At 38.8% G+C, this 22,963-nt stretch overlaps 1 protein-coding gene across 1 annotated transcript in view; it reads right to left on the bottom strand.

Annotated features, from left to right (window-relative positions):
* Window positions 1–1,149: 1,149 nt before the first annotated feature.
* Window positions 1,150–22,963, bottom strand: part of PTTG1IP2 (PTTG1IP family member 2) — a 35,016-nt gene continuing 13,202 nt past the window's right edge. The window contains exons 4-7 of the mRNA XM_082499026.1: window positions 22,523–22,631; window positions 15,983–16,051; window positions 9,496–9,542; window positions 1,150–2,766 (exon numbers count right to left, since the gene is read on the bottom strand). Coding sequence (XP_082355152.1) covers window positions 2,717–2,766; window positions 9,496–9,542; window positions 15,983–16,051; window positions 22,523–22,631 — 275 coding nt within the window. The 3' untranslated portion in view covers window positions 1,150–2,716. The remainder of the gene's footprint in view (window positions 2,767–9,495; window positions 9,543–15,982; window positions 16,052–22,522; window positions 22,632–22,963) is intronic.

Raw genomic sequence — 22,963 nt, 5'->3', positions numbered from 1 at the left:
GGGGGTTTTCACATTTTCTATTAAGCTTTAAGGCTGCTGTCCATAATAGTCTAATTAAATTAATAGTCTTGTCTTTAACTGTGTAAGCAAAATTACACAGCATCAGATGCCCACTTTGTATACATTTTGGATAAATTATAGCCTACAATGTAAAGTTAAGGCTTAGTATATGGTAAGTCTGGTTAAGATAAATTTGACGACAGTTGCTACCTTTTCACACCCACAATCCTGGCTTAGGAACGAAAAGGTAACAGTGTATAGGACTGCACTGATTTAAATGTAGCATAACCATTCTCCAGCAATGCAGCTCCCATTCCATATTCTCAAAATATTTTGGCTCTCCAAGTACGTTACCATCTTTGAAATTGTAAGAAAGGTTGTTCCTCCTCCCCCTTTTGTTAGGATACCTGACAGCCCTTCGTATACTGTAGCAGGTGCTGAAGAAAAATGCTTTTCTATTAAGTCAGGAATGTCACTACTTGGGTCATGAGACAGCAGGCAGAGCTTCATCATTTTTGCAAAAGTTATCTCCAGGGAAAACCATCAGCATGTTTTATTTCCACACTATCAACTCACTCTTATCACAGACCATCATTCTTCAATGACAGCCATTTGAATAATACTTCAGACTTGACAATAGCTGACAGATGAAGAAACACAAAATTAAACACACTGCCTACTAATAAAGTGCTAAATATAAGTTAAGAAAAGAAAAAAAAGGAAAAAAGGAAAACAGATCATTATTCCATTAACACTAATTACAATACAGATTCAGGAACAAGGAAACATTTTAATATAAATTCCTGAGAAACTGCATACAGAGAAACTTTACAGAGGTAAAAACAGTGAAAGAATGGAAGTGAACACTGTGCCAAAATTAGTGAGAAAGTGATAGTTACTAAAGCCTAAGTAGAGGCAGGTTCTTTGGCACTGGAAGGAATGGCAATTCACCTCATCACCCACAGGCAAGATTTAATTCCCACCACACCTATGTGCTGTTAAGATTTTACTCTTCTGTCAGAAAAACAGCAAAAGAAAGCAAAAACGCATCCTTTCTGTTCTCCCAAACTCATATTTGATCACGTTTTCTAAACCAACTTAATTTAAAATTGTATGGAACAACAGAACTAAACAGAACCAAAGTAAAGATGTTAAAGTGTTTATTTTAGCAACATTGATAAAAATAACATTACCATCTTCAATACTGTACATTTGTTTAATGGATAATATACAGCAAGGGGGGTTATTTAAACTGTACAGAATAAACTGAAACTTGCATTATAGTGCGGGGGGGAGAAAGCTCTTTGCTTCTTGCATCATAATGGTAAGCTAGTGAAAATGCTCGATGAAACACCTCTATGAAGACAAAATAAAGCACATTATGGAAATACCAAAAGAATAAAAGTTTAAAAAAAGAATACTGCTTTCTTACTGTACTGGGTCTGGCTGGGATGGAGGTAACTTTCTTCATGGCAGCCCACGAGGTGCTTTGCTTTGGATTTGTGGCTAGACCAGTGCTGATAATACACTGGTGCTTTGGCTTTTGCTGAGCATCGCTTGCACAGCATCAAGGTTTCATCTTTCCCCACTCTGTCAGCCCCAGCAAGTAGGCAGGGGGTGGGCAAGAAATTGGGAGGGGACACAGTTGGGACAGGTGGCCGGAACTGACCAAAGGGCCATACAAGATCATGCTCAACAACAAAAACTGAGGGGAGGGTGGGCAGAGGTCTGCTTCTGGGAGGTGATGATTGTCTTCGCATGACTTGTTCCCCCTGCCCTCCTCCTTTTCTTCCCTTATTCAGCTGTATCTTGGCCCAAGAGTTTTCTCACTTTTGCTGTTCCCATTCTCTCCCTCATCCCACTGTAGGGAGAGAGGGAGCAAGCAGCTTAGCTGCTGGCCAGGGTCAACCCTGGAAAACCGCAATCTTGGCAACATTTTTTTGTTGTTAATTATAAGTATTCACACAGGCTGATGTTTCTTCTTAAATTTAGGCACACCTAACTACATTTATTTCAAAAATGACCTTCTTCCAATTTTGATAACTGAAGTAATTCATTTTTCACATCAGTGACATATCCAAAGTACATATTAACATTTCCATAACTGAGTTGAATTATTCAAAGAGACTGTCAACCCGTAGACATTACACTCTTGAAGATCATTTTTCCACAGGGGAAAAACCTCCACCCAATTCTCACATTATGGTAGTACATAAGAACATGCTATTTTCTCATCAATACTAAAACCAGTTATTTCAGCTGTGTGATGCTGTGCTTCCACGTTGCCTTTTATTTTTATATAAAAAAAAGATACAGTAGGGGAAAAAAAAATATCTGTATTCAGGAACATGGAAAAAACTGTTTAAGTGACAGTTAAGACTGAATTCAAACACATGATTGTGACTTAGCCATCTATATCAAGTAACAAAATACCGTTTTAAGAGGAGGAAAGAGACTATTTCACACTTAAATGTCACCATAAAAAAAATAAAAATCAGCAAACATTTTAACAACCAAAAAAGCATTTATAGCAAGTTAGTTCTATATAGGTAGGAGAAGATAGAAATGTGTATTTCATGAAGTCTTTATCCACTTCTAGTTTTACAATCAGGAAAAAAAACCTTTGGAAAAAAACCCAAAAGAGCCCAAAGGGCAAATGAAAACAAACTATCTTCCTGTATTCTGGAATTACAGCTCTAGTTGAAGGTGCTCAGCTTTATTCATTCTCAAATCTGCTGTATGGATTATCAGAATCCTGGAGAAGACCTGTAAAACAAAACAGGACTGCATTTATCATTTTCTTACTGGTATCACATAAAAAAATGGAGTTACTGACCTCACTGTAATAGGTACTCCATATAAAAAAAAAAAAACAAAAACAAAACCAAAGCAACCAATAGTTGCTTTGTTACCCAAATGCTCAAGTATAATCATAAATTGATAGTGTTCTTAAGCACTCTAATTTATTAGACTATTATCGTAACTATTTAATGATTTAGCAGGGAGAAAACACTTCTCTATGAAAAAATCTTACGGAAAAAACATTTCTCCTTTGTGAGGTATTCCCTACAAAATGCACTTGTGAGAGTCAAATCTACAAAAATCTAAGCATAGAGATGGCTCAGGAAAAACAGATTCAGACTGGCCAGTTTATAAATTCAAGTTATTATAATATCACCATCCTTTTAAAATGTAAGATGCTGCTACTTTGACTTAGTTCTACTTTGATTATACACAACCATCGGTCCCATTCAGCCACTTACAGCATTTCTGCAATAGGACAATAATCTCTAAGATCAAATGAAGATCATTCCTACGTGCACCAAAACCTCCAGGGACCAGAACAAGAGCATCACTTAATCCAGGTTGCAGTATGTTTCCATCATGAAGATTCTTAATGATTTTACCAGAATACTGTCACAGAAAGCATTGCAAAGCCATCCAATTACACCGAGTGGCTGGATATGGATACCATCTTCTGTAAGGGTTAGTTGAGCAATCCCTATTCCATACAGCAATTATTTCAAAGAGACTTTAAACCACGCATCAGATTTGGGCTAGGCAGAAGTGCATACTGAAAACAACAGAGTCCCATAAGAGTCCAGAGTCCCTTTTGTTGTGAAAGAACAGGAACACTACCGCTATCTTTTCTACCAAGATTTTTATTCTAATGTCTGGCAAGCCTGGACTCTTCTCTAGCTCATTTAAGCACATGGAGACAGAAGACAGGTAAGCCAAACCACCCCAATTCACAAGTGTTCAGATTCACAAAAGCAGAAGAGAAAGATTACACTAGTCACTGCCAAAAGAACTCCCCATGGACCTTTCCATACCATACCTCTTTTCCACATGCACCTACACACAGGTACTGAACACTCACTGTTCTATCTCAAAGCTAATGGCACTGAAGGCAGATACCTGTCTACCTTGTTGCAGTTGTTGCACTTCTTTTGAACCCCCATGTTATTTTAAGATGTCAATCAAGAAGCACAACTGCTTAGTGCTGATTATTGCATCAGTAACTCCAATTAACTACCTGATAAGAAACATCTACATTATACACAATGGCCCTTACTTGTCAAAGAATAGGTAAACTAGTCGCATTTGAAAGCTTCAGCCAGGTAATGTGAAATACAGTCTATTTGCCTGGTATAGTACCTTGCGTAAGATGTACTACTCCTTTCTGTAATTGCTTTAAAAACAAATCTTTTAAGCATTTGTGCAATAAGAATATTGTTATTGCCAAAAATTATCTATAATATTTTGAGATCTTTAAATTTTTCTATTTTTAAACCTATAGAAAGCAGTTACTTCTCAAATTGTAATCTTACCCTTCATGCATTTTTAAACAAAAAGTTGTAAAGTTTGTTAAGTCTACTCTATCTGACAAGTAAGATAAACAATAACAAAAAGCTCTTATCCTTGTTCTACCCTTCAACCCTTAGTGCCTTCGGGTAACATTCCTGCATTAATATAACCCCAACAGAGAAGAAATATTTATTTTATTTCCAGAACACCACCTCCCCCCTCCTTCTTCCAGACATGTTAATACTTTGGCAGCTAGGATCTATGAATCCTATTATATTTAGTTTTCTGAAAGACAACCGAGTAGTCCAATTTTCAGAAATTTTTGCAGTACTTCTGTATTTCAGCCCTTCCAAATACAAAACACATCTACAGAAAATTAGCAACAGTACTAGAATTTAACATTTTTATTACAATTGGCATTGCATAAACATCCTGAACTCATTAAGTTCCACTTCGAAATCAAGGCACCAAAATTTGAAAAGTTTTCCACAAAGTGGCAAGAGGTGGTACCGGATTCCCTGACAAAATTAACTTAGGTTGCGTACTTCTGTCTCTATAGCCTGGCAAGTGTTTATTATGTCTTTCTAATACCTCATTCAAGACACATACTTGACACTTCATAAGTCTGAAAGTAGCACAGTAAAACACTAGACACTGTTCTCTTACAGCTTAAACAGCTGAAATCCAATGGAAATGTTGTTCTACATCCAGCAGTGCCGATTTCAAATTAATCAGAGGACTGTGTAAGACTCCAGATAAACTTTTCCTATACCACTGAGGAAGAAATATGCTTTTACCTGCCACTCTCCCAAAACACTCAGCCAAAAGCCATTGTAGATAACTAGTCCTCATATTTCAAGTGAATGTGTCATTTTTACTTGTTACTGCAAATGCCATTCCCAGTAGTACTTGCTTTAATTTTACTGAATTATTATGTTTAGCAATAAACAGATATAATTACCACCAATCAGGCATTAGCATGGTTTAACTTAAAACTTCTCTGATCTGTTTTATTGTACAACACTGGAACTAAACAGGCAGTAAGAATCTGGGTCAATTCAGTGTGAATATCATTGGTTGTGACTTCACAAACTCATCTCCCAGGAAAGAAGGTACTCCAAGAGAAATAGCAAGTCCTCCTTCCAAATGGGGATAACCACAGAGGTTACAACATCCAATAGACCTTGCTCTCAAATCTGCATCCAGCATTCAAATTTCTTTTATCCTCAGGATTCTAAGTACATCGTTAAGATTACATTAAGTGAGAGGAGGGATGCAGCAGCTCATTGCTTGCACCAATTCTTACTGAAGAAGTTGGATTAGGGTCCAGTATCTGGAAAAAGACAATCTAGAGACATAGGGGGGGGGAAAAAAAAAAAAAAAAAAGGAGCATGACAAAAAGCTGCTGTCAGCTGCCACAGCTGCTCTTAGCCATGACACTCAAAGAGAAGCTGCAAGCCTATGCTAATTGGATAGCATGTCTGGTTCAACTAAAGCTCCTGTGCTGCCTTGAACCAGACAGGAGTTGTCTCTCTCGACTGTTTTCCATTTGACATGAGAGCGACTACCCAACTTGTAATTTACAATTACAGGTTCAGAGAAGCTAGATGTTTGTAGGTTCAGGAGTTTTGTTTGCAATAAAGTCCATTACATGTTACTGCTGAACTTTAATATTGACACACAGGACATTTAAAGAACTTCTAACATCTTACTTCTATTTACCTTCATTTTGAGGTTAATATTTGACCTACTTAGCAGTATTTAAGAAACACTCAAAAGTTTGAAAGGTAGTCAAGTATCTTTCATTAGCTTGCATGAAGTAATGAAGTCTCTTAATATATATGAAATGACAAAGCAATTTTAAGAAATTAATCCCTCTTTCCAGCACATTTACATTATATACTATGCAGCTTCTCAGTCATTGATATTTGACTCTCATCACATATCAGCACTGCCCAAAAATAGAATTAACAAGTGAGATATTTACAACAGACTGTATACACTGCAAAAAAAAAAGTGAACTAGTTTGCTGCATGTCTTCACCCCTTATTACACTTTTCCTCTTTATTTTTAACCCCCAGATTAACAACTCTATTCTTAACATACAAACTAAATAGCTTTAAGTGTAAAGGAATACAAGGTTTCCCTGCTTTGCATTCAGAACACTAAAGAAGGTCAAGATAAAGTATCTATCTTGAACAGAAGGAACATTTACTGTGACAAATTACTGAATATAAAAATCAACATCTCGTATAAAATAAAGGCAATAGGATTACATATCATTAAATTAGCTGATCAAAACCTTTGCAGAACTGAAGCAAGCGGTATGGAAGCCCAAAATTATGAAAAGCAGTAATTTTGTAAAATTTAAAGAGATAGAATCCTTCCACTAATACCAAGCAAAATCCTGAAATAAATAAATAAAGCAGCTTCTCACTAATCCTATACTGAACGTACAATAGCAGCAAATGCAGCAGCAATTAAATTGTAGATCCTTTGTATACTATACAAGCTGCAAAAGTACTCAGAATTCTATTTAAAAATTTTCTAGCAGTCAACATATAATTTGTGTAATCATATTGCATTCATATATGTGAGCAAATGAAAAATACTATCAAATTGTGCAACAAAGAAACAATTCAAAGTGTGTATTCCTGGTTGCTAAAGCTCCCTTTTGCTTCCAATGCTCCCAAAGGACTGTGGCTAGAGTGACACCTGCAATGCATTATAAATGTGTAATTACCATTTAAATGGGGTAAGGAAAGCTGGTGGATGAAATGGGAAAAGGCATTCCCTTAAAGCCAACCAAATACTGAAATTTCAGGCATGATCATCTTAATCTACAGAGTCAGGTTAACAAAGTCATTGTCATTCTGCCACTCATCCATGCCCGCTTAGCTGAGAATCCTCTCTGCCGTGCATAAGAGTGTAAAATAATCTAGTGTCTCCATAATTATTTGCAGCTATTTTTATTAGATTATGTTTAATATGCTAACATATGTATTTACTAGACAGTGAAAAATGAAGACAGAAGATCCAAGGCTATAGCAAGACTTACTCTGTTATGTCTCACTGAATTATTTTGAGAACCATTTGTCTGTATGTTATCAGAATACAAAATATATACATCAGCAATAATATTTAGGGATGTGAGAATTTATACATATTTTGTCTTTCATTTTTCCTCAGTTACATACATCCTTTTGGTATGTGCCAACTATTCATGTAACAGCTAGGTTTTTCTTTGGGACAAAAATGAATTATGAGAATTCGGGCCTCAAATTGATAGATCAGATAATATAAATTAATATTTGAGGATATAAATAAATAAACTTAAATTTCAATAGCAAATGTCTATATATAGTTTTATAGTTGAATTAAGATCTTTTGTGGGTAAACTGCATTGTAAAACATAACTGCATGAAGAAATGAATATGCCTCTCCTTATAAGAAGGTACACCTTCCATTAACACAAAGAATGTATGAACTTGTTTCTAATTAAGTCAGTGATAGACTAACACGCTTCAAGCGGAGGAAAAATGACACTAGCTTGCATATGACTCTGTGGATACTACAGCTACAAGCAAGATTTGTTGAATTTGGTGTATGTATTCCAGAGGCACAGAATTAGAGTTGTATTCCTTGGGTAACTCGCACTCCAGCAAGATCCAACAAAGCATTCTGCAAAGGTCTGAAAGTTAAGCCCTGAAGAGAGAGAAGCGTCTTCAGTAAAATGTAGGACCATCCAGAGGCACGAGAACTAGTTTCACAAGCAGAATATAACTGAACGCAGCCTTCTGAAACATCACTTAACCCCAATGCAGTGCTTGGATATGCTAACTGCTATACTGGATTCAGGACCTTGTGCAACCTCTCTTAGCTGCACTGCCTCAAGGAGATGCAAAGTTATATGTGTATCTGTACAGAGTGCTCCATGTTATTTTGGAGACACAGCTATCGCCTTAAGTTCTTTGCCAGATCTATCCCAATGATTCAAACTTGTTGAGATTGACTCTAAGGTCTCCTCTAAGGAGGAGCAAACACAAAAAGTGTGTGGTGTTTTATGTTGTTGTTTGGATCTTGTTCGATTTTTAAAATCTCTACTACTGTTGTCAACCACTCAAACAAACCTCTTGAAACTGAACTGTAGTTGGGATACAGGGTCAATTATGCTATAAAATACCACAGGACAGAAGTTCATGACTAATGTTTAACAAAAATTACTTCTAGTTTCTACAACATTCTTCCTCCTGCAGCTCAAGCTTCACACTGAATTTTTCCTCCGTTCCAGCGAAGGAGCATACTTTTGCAAACGTTCCCCAGGCGGAGAATTCCCTATAGAGACTGTCTGTATCACTTCTGCATCAGCCAAAGGGCAGGCTGCAGATTCATGAAGGCATTCCCAGACTCTGCCAATCAGTTTAACAAAAGGATGAAAATTAACAGTTTTGAGTGACTGTTCAGACCCCTAGAATCACCTTCTCTGACATTAGTGCAATTTGCATAATAAGACGTACAGCATAGTTTTAGCATATCTGTCTCTGAATACACAGTACTATTAACCCTATGAACAATCAAATGAAAAGTGCAAGCACTGACAAGCCTAGATGATAAGAGCCTCCTATACAACGCAGCAGGTCCTACAGTTGTGTGATATGCTTCTACTGGACCCCACCTTCACTTAAAAACAAAGAAAAAACGATTTTAATCTCTATGTTAGGCTGCATCCTTCTTTTTTAAGCTTGATTTAAAAAGCTTTCTATCTGCTAGTCAGTCTATCTTCCTTCAATAACCCTGAGTCTACTAGCCAATTTCAACTAGATTGGTTTATCAAATTCAAGAACAATCACCCCCCTGCTCCTCCCCCCCCCCCCCAAAAAAAAACCCACAACCCAGTGCTCTTCCTAAGTAAAAGACAGAAAGAACTACTTATTTTGATCAATATATTGAAAACCCCATCCAGCACATTGTCCCTTGCCCAGTGGGAGAGTCAGTGTAGGAAGAGAACAGGAGAATAATAGTGATGAGATCAGGTGTTCAGGTGATAGAAGACATGCATCAGTAGGAAACTGGGCTTGATTACTTCTGCTGCTCATAAAGCAGCTTGTTCCTGCTGTGAATTTTAATAATAATTAGGAAAAAGGAATCAATTTAGACACTAAGGATCAAAACAAGATTACCACATACCATACTTCTTACGTATTTCATCATGCTTCAGTTTTCTTTCATGTTTCCTGTAACAAATAAAAGCATCAGAATAATATTCAGACTGTTTTGAGATGTAAGCAAAATATGATCATTATAACCAAAAGATATGACAGCAGTTTAAATTAGTATGCAATTACAAATTTAAAAAAAAAATATCACATTTATCAGTTATATACCTTATCTTTCTATATACACCTTAAGTATAAGATTCCCGATAACTTCTCACTAACCAATAATGTCAAAATAAAGAGATATTGTTTTTTCTATATAGAAGTATTGTGTCCACATATATGTACACATACACACACAGAGTTATTCATCTATACATAAGAAGAAAGGCACAATATTGGAAGATTCCCTAATGCTTTCCAGCAGGGAGCATAACTAAAATCTAGCAGTGAGTACAGTGTGCTTCAGAATCCTAATTCAATATAATAATTCTAAAAACATAAAAAGTGTATTACTGCTTTGGTTAAGCAGTACAGCAAGTATAAGTGAAAAATATAAGTTTCCAAAATCCATCATGGCATCCATGCAGAAAATAAATTAAAATATTGTGCTATATACAAATTGGATGCCTCTATGTTCCCTAATCATAAGACAGTTTTCAAGACTGTGTCTAATGTTGCCGAACTTTAATTGTTCACATAAACCAGGTGTCTGACAACTCAATTTATTCTTCCCCTTCCTCCCCACCACTCTGCGAAGGTGAAAGGGGAAAAATGAAGGAAGTTTAAATGGAAATTGTTCCATCATTCCTCAGATAATTTTCCTACGCTTCAACAAAGGGAACGACTATTTTGCCGAGTTTAAAAACAAACGAAAAAGCTCATATGCAACTTTCACGAGGATAATCCGGAATCTATGTATTTTGAGGAAAGGACAGAATTTGGCAAAACAATGTTCCTCTAACAAAACAAAAAATACACCGTTGCCCCTATCAAAATTCAACCCAGTTAGACAAGTTTTGACTTTCGCCCGATTCTAATTTGCACATATTCAGCAGAAAGCTGTTAAGCACTGACAGCTTAATTCACCAAAGATCCCATCTGCCCTATGCGTATTCCACCTCCAAACAATTCCTACTGCTAATCAGATCCTGTGTGTCCTCAGAAGCAATTATCCTGCTTCCTACAGAGCTGAATGGCTGAACTGGCCTTTCCCTGCAACTGCACTTCTGGAAAGCATGCAGAGAAAGCATGATGAGAGAATCAAAACTGACTCAAAACATCACACTACTATTTCCCTGAGATACCCATCTCCCTTATATCCCTTTACACTATTCAGCCCAGGCAGCATAGAAAAAAAACCAACTTGTCCAAACTGCAGGAGGAAGAGGAAGAACTGGGGAATCAGGGTGACAAAATAAAATTCATGTAGAGGAGGAAAGTCAGGACTGGGAGGTTGAAGAGAACAGGAAGGGGAGTCAAGTTTACCTGCTTGACCTGACCACAGGATTCCTGCTTTCTGTGTTGCATAAGAGGAAGACATGATATGAGGCAAGGCATCTCAGGAAAAGAATAGAGAGATTCTGCTTAAAGCAGCTTTCTGCTGTATAAATTAGTCAGTCCTTATTTCTGTATAGTTTATGGGAGACATTGTGACCTCAAACCAGGGTTTTTTTTTACTGGCGATACTAATGGCATGTTCATTGACCGCTTTGCATACCCTGTTTGAAATAATGGAGACTCACTGCTGCAGTTTCAACTGAAATCTCACTATCTCAGGAGTCAGTCTGAATCTGCCCTAAACACAGAAAGCACCAAGTATCTGCACAAGAAGGTCAAGGGGGTGGAAAAATAAATAAATAAATAAAAATCAGTCTGTGTAGGCCTTAAACCTCAGAAACACTTTAGAATACCTCCCTAGGCTACTCAATGCAAAAACCACCAAACATCTACAATTCTTACATTAAGTTTGAAGGATAAAAATATTAAATGTTTGTGAAACATTCAAACTTTGACAGGAGGCCACAACTATATCATATCACATCACATCACCCATGACTAAATCCCTGTACAGTAAATAAGGCTTAAGTGTATGTCAACTGAGAAGAACCAGACAATTCTGAACAGTCAGTCACTGAATCAGCCACCCAGAGGTGGTTTGCTGCACTGTTCACATCTTACGTTATGATCAACTGAAGTCACTTCTGAGTTAGTTCCGTTTCTTAATGCTACTGCTATTACTCCATCTTCTGTATGCTAAATTCTTGGCTCTTCACGCAAGTTGTCCCCACCGCTGTAAGCCAAGTAATTATTTTTCCTAATACTAACAATTCACGTGATTTTCCATACTTCAATCCTTTCTTTCTCTGCTCCCCCAATCCCCCTTACTCTCCCTTACCATTACACTACCAAATTACCCTTGGCACTTTATCTCATTGCTTTTCATCGGTTTATCAACTTCTAACATATGTATCATGGTTTATAAATTACATAAATCTAACATATAAATGTACCGTGTATTTGCAGCTGTAAATACTTAAATGAGTGTACCAAAAAAGAATCACTATTTGATGCTATGTTTAAAAAATATTTCTCATGTTAGAGATGACATGAAGTCGAACAAAGGACTAAAGCTATGCAGTAAGATGCCTGTTTTCTTTCAGTGTTTTTAGTCAAAATCTGAACTCCAGGTTTACTTCCCCTCACTGTAAGTGCAAACTGTACATTTCAGCAGTGATTTTCAACCTTCTCAGTGAAGTGACAGCTAGTTTCTTCCTTTTGAAGACAAGAGAGCCAAAGTCATTACCCTTACTCTTCATTCTAACTGTCTTTTATGCATTCCAAAAAGACACTTCATAAAATTCAGTTTATAACGGACACTTAACACAAACAAATTTTAATCTTACAAAGCAGACATTTACTGTGTGCCCCAAAAAGCCAAAAAAAAAATGCCAGGTGCTGCAATTATCTTGAAGGTTACATTAATCACATACGATGCAAGTTGGGCGTCCTTCCTTTGTTTTTACCATTCACTAATGGAACCATGAAATGAAGCTCAGACTAGTCCTGTTCTCCTTCCATTACCAACTGATCTGAACACCTATCTGTACATGAAGTAGCTGTATCCCACAGAGGAAAAAAAAAAAAAAAAATCAAAAAAAATCAAACAAAGAACCAAAGTGACATCAGGTCAATGGTGTACCTATTTTCCTCCCACACTATTTATCTGAATATCTATGCAGCTATTTTCAGAAACTATGCAAAGACTTCATAGGTTGTAGAGAGGAAAGACCACAAAGTACAATACAGTGTTTTCCCCTGCAGTTTGCTGGTCAAAAATGGCTTGTTGAGACTACTAATCTGTTCTACAGCCTGCTACTAGAAATTCATCCTCCTAAGGACTTACAGAAAGTAAGCAGTAGGTAGAGTGAGGTGCTGGAAGTAGCCTACTCCTCACGTTTTCCCATGACCCTAACAATCCCTCCTCAGCCACCCACACAATAGGTACACACGTTCAGAACATGGGAAATACCCCAGGGGTGCTGCTAAGCTCTCTCCTGCAATTAGAACAGTTTATCTGTTTCATAGACACACTCCAGAGACAAGCTAGGAAAGAAGGCTGCTGCTCTAAGGCTACAGCAATCATTCTGGCAGAGCAGTCTGTTCCCAGCAATCCTTGTTTCTAGGCTTAATTCAGGAATGGAGCTGGTCTTAGCTCTGCTTTGCTAACTGCCTGCTGCAGCACCACTTGCTCCGTGTGTGCACACCAAAGCCTACACTCCAGAAGTAGCAGACTTCTTACAGATTAACTGTACCAAGAATTTAGACTCAATACACAAATCACAGGGGAAAGTTTATGGTACATAGTCATCCCCTGCTCCTTTGCTTTATAATAAACATAGATAAGCGTTGATTTAACTGAGCAACCTAGGATCATAGTATTAAGGATGTACATTTCACCACAACAAACCACACAACAAAGTGTTGATATTCCTCACAGGATCTTTTCTTTTTAGAAGGGAACAAAATCATTACAGGAGAACCATCACCTTCACACTAGCACTCTTCCTATTGTGCCATAAGTAGTTAGAAGTGGATTAACAGGTGGAAAATTTCCCTTTTTTCTGATCCATTGCAAGTTTTCAACATCACTTACCTGAGAAACTGTGAAGTATGACTATACATAAGCATACTTTCTAAACTGGCCACCTATTTCTTACCCTTCTGTACACATTCAAGTATGACACTTTCAGCTCACAAATTAAGATGTTTATGAAAACAAATTTGCAACCATTTTCTTCTTGGATAAAGTTTGACACTATCTTGCAATGGTGAAAGGGGAAATACTGCTTTTTACTCTATCCACAAATAAATGCTTTCTTTGCTTTTCTCTCATCCCTGGATTCATGCTGTCCTTGCATCTTGTAACTCCCAGCAATCTTATGGATACATGCTCAGACTGTTCACTCAACTCACTGAACAGAATAAAAAAAACCTCAAGAAACCCACAGAAATGTGAATTGTTTTCTGCAAAAGAAATTTGGCATAGCATAGAGCTGAGGAACATTGTGCCTTGGGCATTAAAGAAAAGTAAGCGCCCTTGCCATCAGCAGCTTGCAGTTACATCAGAAGTACAATGCCTTTACAACGCAATCTAAAGGGTCAAATTAGTGGCACCATTACACTTAAAAATATACATTTTCAAAACAGTAATTCTAGCTCAACTACACTAGGAGACATCTAAATTCTCATCTTCCCTCTGCAGAAAGTTATTTTAGAACTTATACTTCCATAAACAAGTGCAGAATATACATTAATGCAATGGTAAGTCTGTGCTGTTAAAAATGAAATTTATGCAGAACAAAGAAAATTTGGTAAGTTTAAATTTTGTTAAGTTTAAAAACTACTAAACTTTATTACACAGCTAGGAGAAAACAAATAAATAGATACATTAAATTGCTAGTATGCAATAGCTCTAAAAAAAATTACAATCACAGAAACAAAACTAGCCATTCAAACTTTGCACTAAGTCAAGCTCTGAAAAATTATTTCTTGTTAGATGTCCCCATTGTATCCTATTCTAATTCTTTCTATTGCCAACAACTTTAGGAATTTTGTACACGGCTAAAGGACACTTCAATTTAACCCATAACAACAGAATCTATTCTGCTTCCTAATATCACATCACCTACTTCAGAGCCATAACCATTGTAAGGTTCAGGGCAAACAGTTGCTGTATTTGCTTATATAACCTGGCACTTCAGAATCATAAAACAGATTTTCATGGAGTTAAGATGAGTGATTCTCACAGCTCCTGCCAGTCAAATATGAGCAACAGTAGGTACATTTGTAAGAGAACCTTCTTGGTTCCCACTTTTGTGCTCAGTCAGAAACATAACATGTTTACGCAAGCCAAGCATGTTTGCCTATCTGCCTTATCTTCTTATACACATTCATAATAGAGAAAGTTAATATCTTCATGCAAAAGCTCCACAAAGGGTCTTATTTGGAAGTATGCCTTGCTCCCTGCAGTCCCTGCTCACGTTAACAACGAATCTGAGTTCATGAGAAAACAGCAGGCATCAGTGAAGGTGCTCACCTGTTACTTGGCAGCTGAGTATTTAAGAGAACATAGCTAGGAAGTGGCAAACCTAGGATCAATTTCCTTGTCAGTCTGTAGGGATGCAAACCCACACCTGACAGCTCCAAGCCTAGCATTATTTTGGTTAGGGCTCTCCTCTTGTCTTGCTGAAGCTAATCCACTGTGAATCTCCAAGATAAAGACCACGAAAGGAAGTATGATTCAAAAGGTACATCATGCTTGTACGACGTATCATAGTCCTACCTATAAAAATTGTTTCTCTAAAGAATAATATAAAAACCACAAAGAGTCACTAAGCTATAAAAACATACACACGAAGGAATGCTGTTCTGAGAAGCACTGTACCACTGCTGACTTGCACTTCTTTCTACACTGTGCTACAGCTTTAACAGAAAGAATGGAAATGTGGAAGTAAGTCTAAAGTGAGATCTGCGCCAAAGTTTTCCATTTCCTGAGCAAGATTTCTAATAGGTATCTCACTATCAATTTCCCTACCCTTCCCAGCCAGATTTTAAAAGAAAAAGAACCCATTACCAAATGGGTCAAAGAAGTGGTTTTCACCTCTGAATCCTACCCTCACTTAGGCATTAATTCATGCCACAGACACGCATCTATCCAGGAGAGACTAGGCAAGACTTCAGACACATCCCTCCTGCTTGCTCTTGGCTCACACAGAGTACTTGTATGTGCCACAGCAAGCATCGACCTATTCACTCCCTGCTCATTTAGGGTGATACAGGCTCCTAATCAGGTTCACAAATCTCACAATAAGCCCCTTTCTGTAAAAAAACCTGACACTGTCATGTCTAACTCCATAATGCCTCTTTGTTTAGTATTCAGTGTATTCCTTAGAAGGGCAAAATACTCCTATATCACCAGGAAGTGTACAGCTATATATCAAGCTGTCAAGACTTACCTCTGAAGAGACTGTAGTCTTCGTTCCTCTCTCTTTCTAGCTAGCCGTTCTTCTTCTTCATCTGGTCTACTAGTAAAATAAAGAGGGAAGGAAAGCATAAGAGGAGGAAAAAGCAATTGCAGTGCTAGGTAATCACTGTTGAGTCATTTGACTTATTTTCGAAAAGGATATATAGTCTGACCTGAGATGCTTTTTCACAGGCACGTAAAATTTCACTGCTGAATAAATATAATTGACAAATTTTTAGAATTATCCTTTCACATTTTATAATTACCCACTGTAACAATGTGCCCTTCAGACTCCATGGGACAATCTAAAGCCTCTTAGCAACAGGTTGCAGGCTGTTCCAGAAGTAGGGATTCCTACTTGCCATTTTCCCCATGTGTCACACCCCATTTTAGAGTAAGCATACTGCACATGCATAGTTAAGTCCATTGTTGTCCCCTAGAAAAAGACTGATGGTTCATAAGCCTTTGATGCCAGAACAATTTATCTTTCCAACAACCATCACTATCCAATCTCAAGTTGCCCCCAGGAAAGCACTCTGCACAACTTGTCTTGGCAGCTGTTTTCCCTGTTCTGGAATGAACAAGGATTTACCTGAGTGCATCAGTTGTGTGATTCTGGGAAACGTTGAACCTACACAGCACATCTGAGCCCTGGATGTGCAGATATGCTTTACTGAATACATGCACTTAAGCTTTGTGACCTGCCTTGAAGAAATCTCAGCTTCACTTAACCACTAGATAGACCATATAATAATTATAGGACTCTAAAACAAATGCCAAACAATATTTATTTGTCTATTATTTTTTTCTGACAGATTTAATGACAATTCTTCAGCATTAGTCAATGGACACCTGCCATGCTTTTCCAGGTGCTAATTATTTTTCAAAACTGAATGCACTGTCTGAAGATGCTTAATATTGTAAATATTCATATCAACACACCTGCTATCAGAGAAACGGGTAGAGTACCACACATCTGCAGCAACCAACATACAAGTTAAGCAAGAGTGACATCCAGTGGTTAATTATAGCATGTCAAGTGTTTTAACATACAAAATTCAGATACTAGAACTGGAAATGTGAACTCAATTTTTCCATGTACTCAATCAGTCCATACGTGTCTTTGAATATCTTAAGTAATTTAAATACAACCCAGTAATTCAGAACCCACATAGTGTTTCACATACAATTTTTCTAGTTCATAGAATGGTTCGGGTTGGAAGGGAACTGTAAAGGTCATTTAGTTCCAGCGCCCCTGCCATGGGAGACACCTTCCACTAGTCCGGGCTGCTCAAAGCCCCATCCAACCTGGCCTTGAACGCTTCCAGGGATGGGACATCCACAACTTCCCAGGACAACCTGCACCAGTGCATCACCACTCTCAGAGTAAAGAATTTCTTCCTAATATCTAATCTAAATCTAACCTCTTCCAGTTCAAAACCATTACCCCTCATCCTATCACTACACTCCCTGATAAAGAGTCCCTCTCCACCTTTCTTGAAGGCCCCCTTTAAGTACTGGAAGGCTGCTATAAGGTCTCCCCGGAGCCTTCTTTTCTCCGGGCTGAACAACCCCAACTCTCTAAGCATGTCCTCATAGGAGAGGTGCTCTCTTTGTGGTCCTCCTCTGGACTCATTCCAACAAGTCCATGTCCTTCTTATGTTGAAGGCCACAAACCTAGGTACGGTACTTCAGGCGGTGTCTCATGAGAACAGAGGGGCAGAATCACCTCCCTCAATCTGCTGACCACGCTTCCTTTGATACTGCCCAGGATGTGGTTGGCTTTCTGGGCTGCAAGGGCACATCGCCAAATCATGTTGAGCTTCTCATACACTAAAACCCCCAAGATCTTCTCCTCAGGGCTGCTCTCAAGCCATTCTCCACCCAGCCTGTATTTGTGCATGGGATTGCCCTAACCCAGGTGCAGGACCTTGCACTTGGCCCTGTTGAACTTCATGAGGCCTACACAGATCCACCTCTCAAGCCTGTCCACGTCCCTCTGGATAGTATCCCTTCCCTCCACCATGTTGACCGTGCCACACAGCTTGGTGTCACTGGCAAACTTGCTGAGGGTGCACTCAATCCTAGCATCTATGGCACCAAAGATGTTCAACAGCATCGGTCCCAGTATCAACCCCTGAGGAACACCACTCATCACTGCTCACCACTTGGACATCAAGCTGTTGACCACAACTCTTTGAGTGCGACTGTCCAGCCAATTCCATATGCACTGAGTGGTCCATCCGTCAAATCCATGTTTCTCTAATTTAGAGACAAGGATGTTGTGTGGGACAGTGTCAAATGCTTTGCACAAGTCCAGGTAGATGACATCAGCTGATCTTCCCTTATCCACCAATGCTGTAACGCCATCATGGAAGGCCACCAAATTTGTCAGACACCATTTGCCCTTAACAAAGCTGTGTTGGATGTCACTGATCACCTCCATATTTCCAAGTGCCTTAGCACAGTTTCCAGGAGGATCTGCTCCACTATCGTGCCAGGCACAGAGGTGAGACTGACTGGCCTGTAGTTCCCCTGGTCTTCCTTTTTTCCCTTTTAAAAAAGTGGGGCTTATGTTTCCCCTTCTCCAGTCAGTGGGAATTTCACTAGACACCCACAACTTCTCAAATATGATGGATAGAGGCTTAGCAGCTTCATCTGCCAGCTCCCTCAGGATCTGAGGATGCATCTCATCAGGTCCCATGGATTTGTGCACCTTCAGGTTCCTTAGATGGTCTTGACCTTGATCTTCTCCTACAGTGGTCTGTTCCTCATTCTCCCAGTCCCTGCCTTTGCCTTCTGCAACTTCGGCAGTGTGGCTAGAGCCCTTGCCCATGAAGACTCAGGCAAACAAGTCATTGAGTACCTTGGCCTTCTCCATATCCCAGGTAACCAGGTTTCCTGTTATCTTCTGGAGAGGGCCCACGTTTTCTCTAGTCTTCCTTTTATCACTGACATACTTTTCTTGTTACCCTTGATGCCCCTGGCCAGATTTAACTCTACCTAGGCTTTAGCTTTCCTAATCTGATCTCTGGCTGCTCGGACAATTTTTCTGTATTCCTCCCAGGCTACCTGTCCTTCCTTCCACCCTCTGTAGGCCTCTCCTTTTTGTGTTTGCGTTTGTCCAAGAGCTCCTTTTTCATCCATGCAGGCCTCCTGTTGTTTTTGCCTGACTTCCTCTTTGTTGGGATGCATCGCTCCTGAGCTTGGAGAAGGTGATTCTTGAATATTAACCAGCTTTCTTGGGCCCCTCTTCCCTCCAGGTCTTTATTCCATGGTACTCTGCCAAGCAGATCCCTGAAGAGGCCAATGTCTGCTCTCCTGAAGTCCAGGGTAGCAAGCTTGCTGTGTGCTCCTCCTTGCTGCCCTAAGGATCTTGAACTCCACCATTTCATGGTCACTGCAGCCAAGGCTGCCCTTGAGCTTCACATTCCCCACCAACTCCTCCTTGCTGGCAAGAACAAGGTCCGGCAAAGCACCTCTCCTCGTTGGCTCCTCTATCACTTGGAGAAGGAAGTTATCATCAACACACTCCAGGAACCTCCTGGATTGCTTATGCCCTGCTGTGTTGTGCCTCCAACAGATATTGCGGTGGCTGAAGTCTCCCATGAGGACCAGGGCTTGTAAATGTGAGGCTGCTTATTTCTGTCTATAGAGGGCCTCATCTGCTCGGTCTTCCTGGTCTGGTGTTCTGCAGCAGACCCCCACTATGATGTCACCTGTCCCTGCCCTCCTTTTAATCCTGACCCATAAGCTCTGGGTAGGCTCCTCATCCATCCCTAGGCAATGCTCCATGCACTCCAGCTGGTCACTGACATAGACAGCAACACCCCTTCCTTGTCTTCCCTGCCTGTCCTTCCTGAAGAGCCTGTATCCTTCCATTCCAACACTCCAGTCAGAGACGCCATCCCACCACGTTGCCATAATGCCAGTAAGATCACAGCCCCACAGGCGTGTACACATCTCTAACTCCACTTGTTTATTCCCCATGCTACATGTGTTCACATAGAGGCATTTAAGTTGGGCCCCTGATGAAGCTTCCCTAATGGCTGGAATTCCTTTGTGCTCCACTCCAGATGCTCTCCTGCTGACCTGTGATCCTTCTCCAGGCTCTGGGCATCTAGTACTGGCATCAAACTGGTGGAAGTGGGATGGATTGAGGTTCCCCCCATCAGCAACTTTAAAGACCTCTTCACAAGCTTGGCAAGCCTATGACCAAAGAAGCTCTTCCCCTTCTCTGACAGATGGACCCCATTCTTGGGCATCCTTCTGTAAAACTACTTTATTGGAGACTCCAGTGCAATAGTTTCAATTCACACTGACCCATCAAGTCAATAAAGTGCTGGTATAGGATTCAGAAAATGTATTTCTTCTCTGTAATTGAAAGAAGCATTAAATATTTCTAGACACTTCAAAGGAATTTTTTCTTCAAAATTCAGAAAGTCTGAAATTATAAAAACTAAAAAAAAAAAGTGGTTGAACTGAAGAAGTTCAAGACAGTCTATTTAGTAGTTTCATGAATAGTTATATCTCATGTACATGGATCCAGACCCAACGTCCAAACACAGGATAAGAATAATTAACTGAAACAATGCACTGATAGTCCTAGGATTCCTGTGGTATGGATGGACTCAGGTGAGCCAGCTACATCACCGATGACAGGATTAATGCACCTAAGTATTCTCTGTGTTCAAGGAAAAGATAAGTACTGGCTTCTTAAATGCTGAAACCCCACAGCTTAAAAATTCCCAGAAGGAATACTGATGCTTCTGTAAAACAAAGTTACACCTGAGATCTGAGATGATATACCCAAGAAGTCAGTAAAACAAATCTAATATTACATTTCTATAAGTTTTTCTTCTTCCAATTAATTAAAGTTTCTTTTGTAGAAAAGGAGTCCCCAAACTGAGGAATCAGACAGCAAAAGAATTCCTCCTGAGAATGAGTGGGTTTAAAGCCAGTAATAAATCAGGCTTCAGTATAATAATACATTCTGAATCCTCCTGAAACAAGCTGGAGCCCACTCTGACAAGACCTTTAAATCCTCAGAGCATCAGAACATTAAGCTTGACATCTTTAGAGTTCTGGCATAAGATGACTCTCAACTAACCCTCTATTTTTAGAATTAGATGTTAGAATTCTGATTGATGACTTAACTACTGAAACTGAAGTCTGGCACAAATCTCTCTTTTCACAGGAATCAAGCTTTATTTGTTGGCATGTCAGCCACAGGGCCTACTCAGTTCTTCTGCAGAGGGAGATCGCAGAACTTACATAAAATCTAAAACAGTTCTACACATTTTCAGGCCTTATCAGCACAGGGCTAAAGAGTTATCAAAGTTTGCACTAGGACAGATTTGGTAGACCAACCTACCAGTGGAACAGGTGCATGCATCTTCCTCAGGAAAAAAAAAAAAAAAAAAAAAGGAAGTGACATTAATTAGTTCTCCCCTTTTTTGAAAGCCACACATGTACCATATTTCCCTCGCTTGAAGATCAGCACTAAATACTGTACAGCTGCATAAATTCTTTAAAAAACAACCCTCAAACAAGAACAATGAACTACAGGTACTTGAAATAGTATAGAAATTATTTCATATCAAGAAATAAGGCCCACATTTCCTTCACATGAGAAGTACTGAAGAACAAAAGGAACAGAGCTAGCTAAAACTACAGTGCCCAGAAACCTGAGCTCTACAGCTTCAATCATGTAAGGAAGCATATTGTGCTGTCCCAATAAACAAGGCTTCACAGGTGTTTCATTAGGGAATAAGCACTGATAACTTCACACAGCAGCACTGACTTACTTATTTTAGCTGCTCATCAACTATTTCCCTCCCTTTGAAGGATACTAGCCAATTAGAAGAGTAAGCCAGTAGAAAGAAAAAAGGGTAAGTTTTACAAATCCTCCAAGATCTAAAGAACATTTAATTTTTGCATTACTTTACTTGAAAATAAGACAATCACTTTTAGTATCTTAGAGCAAAAAGTACATCTTACATTTAGAATATTTTGTTGAATTGGGAGAGTTACTCACTAGATACTGACTGCTGACAGATCCTAGAGCAAACTCTGTAGCACAGATACCAAGAGCTGTAGGACATTGTTGCTCAGTTACTTGTTACCCACCTGGTCCCTTTTTGCTGTACCATGAGCTTGCTTTGAAAGAAGTCAGTTGCTCTGTTATCACAAGTAACAAGTATTTATTTGGCCACTCAAATATTTCATGTCCAAACTTAATAAGGAAGTGTAAAATGTAGAAATGTAAAGGACTGGCTTACTTAAAGAATGTGTCTATGATGCTACCACTAAGAACATCACTTCAGTGTCATTCCAGCATCATTTCTACTGTCATACTGCCTGTCACTAAACACATTTTTTGGTTGTCTCTCAATAAAACAAAGTTACCAAAATTGCTTCCAAATGAAAAGATTCTTAGTATATTGTAGAGTACGAGTTGTAGGTAGGTAGGGAAGACCAACACACAAAGTTAGTAAATATATAATAGTAAATATATAATATATATATTTACCTCCTGGAACGCCTTCTGCAGTAACAGCAGTAACAGCAACAGACTGCTATGGACACCAGAATGAGTCCAGCTACTACAGCTATGGCAATAATTAAAGCTTCAAAGTTGACTGAAAAACATGAATTTATTCAACTTGTTAAGATTCCAGCATTAACATTTGTCTTTCTGATAATCCTTCCCAAGTATTTTTTCCACCTCTATATATAAAAAAAAAAACCCACCACCAAGAAAACACAAACACATAATTCTGTGGAACCACTCAGCATATCACATTAGAATTTTGCTACTATGCATAATCTACAGTGAACAGACATTAAGTAAAATTGCTCTTTACATACATCAAAAGTCATCCTTTAACACTTTATATGATATATATCTACTGGTGTGATTCCACAGTTCTGTCATCCCAATCACAATCTTAGCCAATGTACAGCATGAACA

The sequence above is a fragment of the Vanellus vanellus genome (assembly GCF_965231255.1).
Source record: "Vanellus vanellus genome assembly, chromosome: 2".
NCBI lineage: Eukaryota > Metazoa > Chordata > Aves > Charadriiformes > Charadriidae > Vanellus > Vanellus vanellus.
This window is presented reverse-complemented; position numbering and strand designations above follow the sequence as displayed.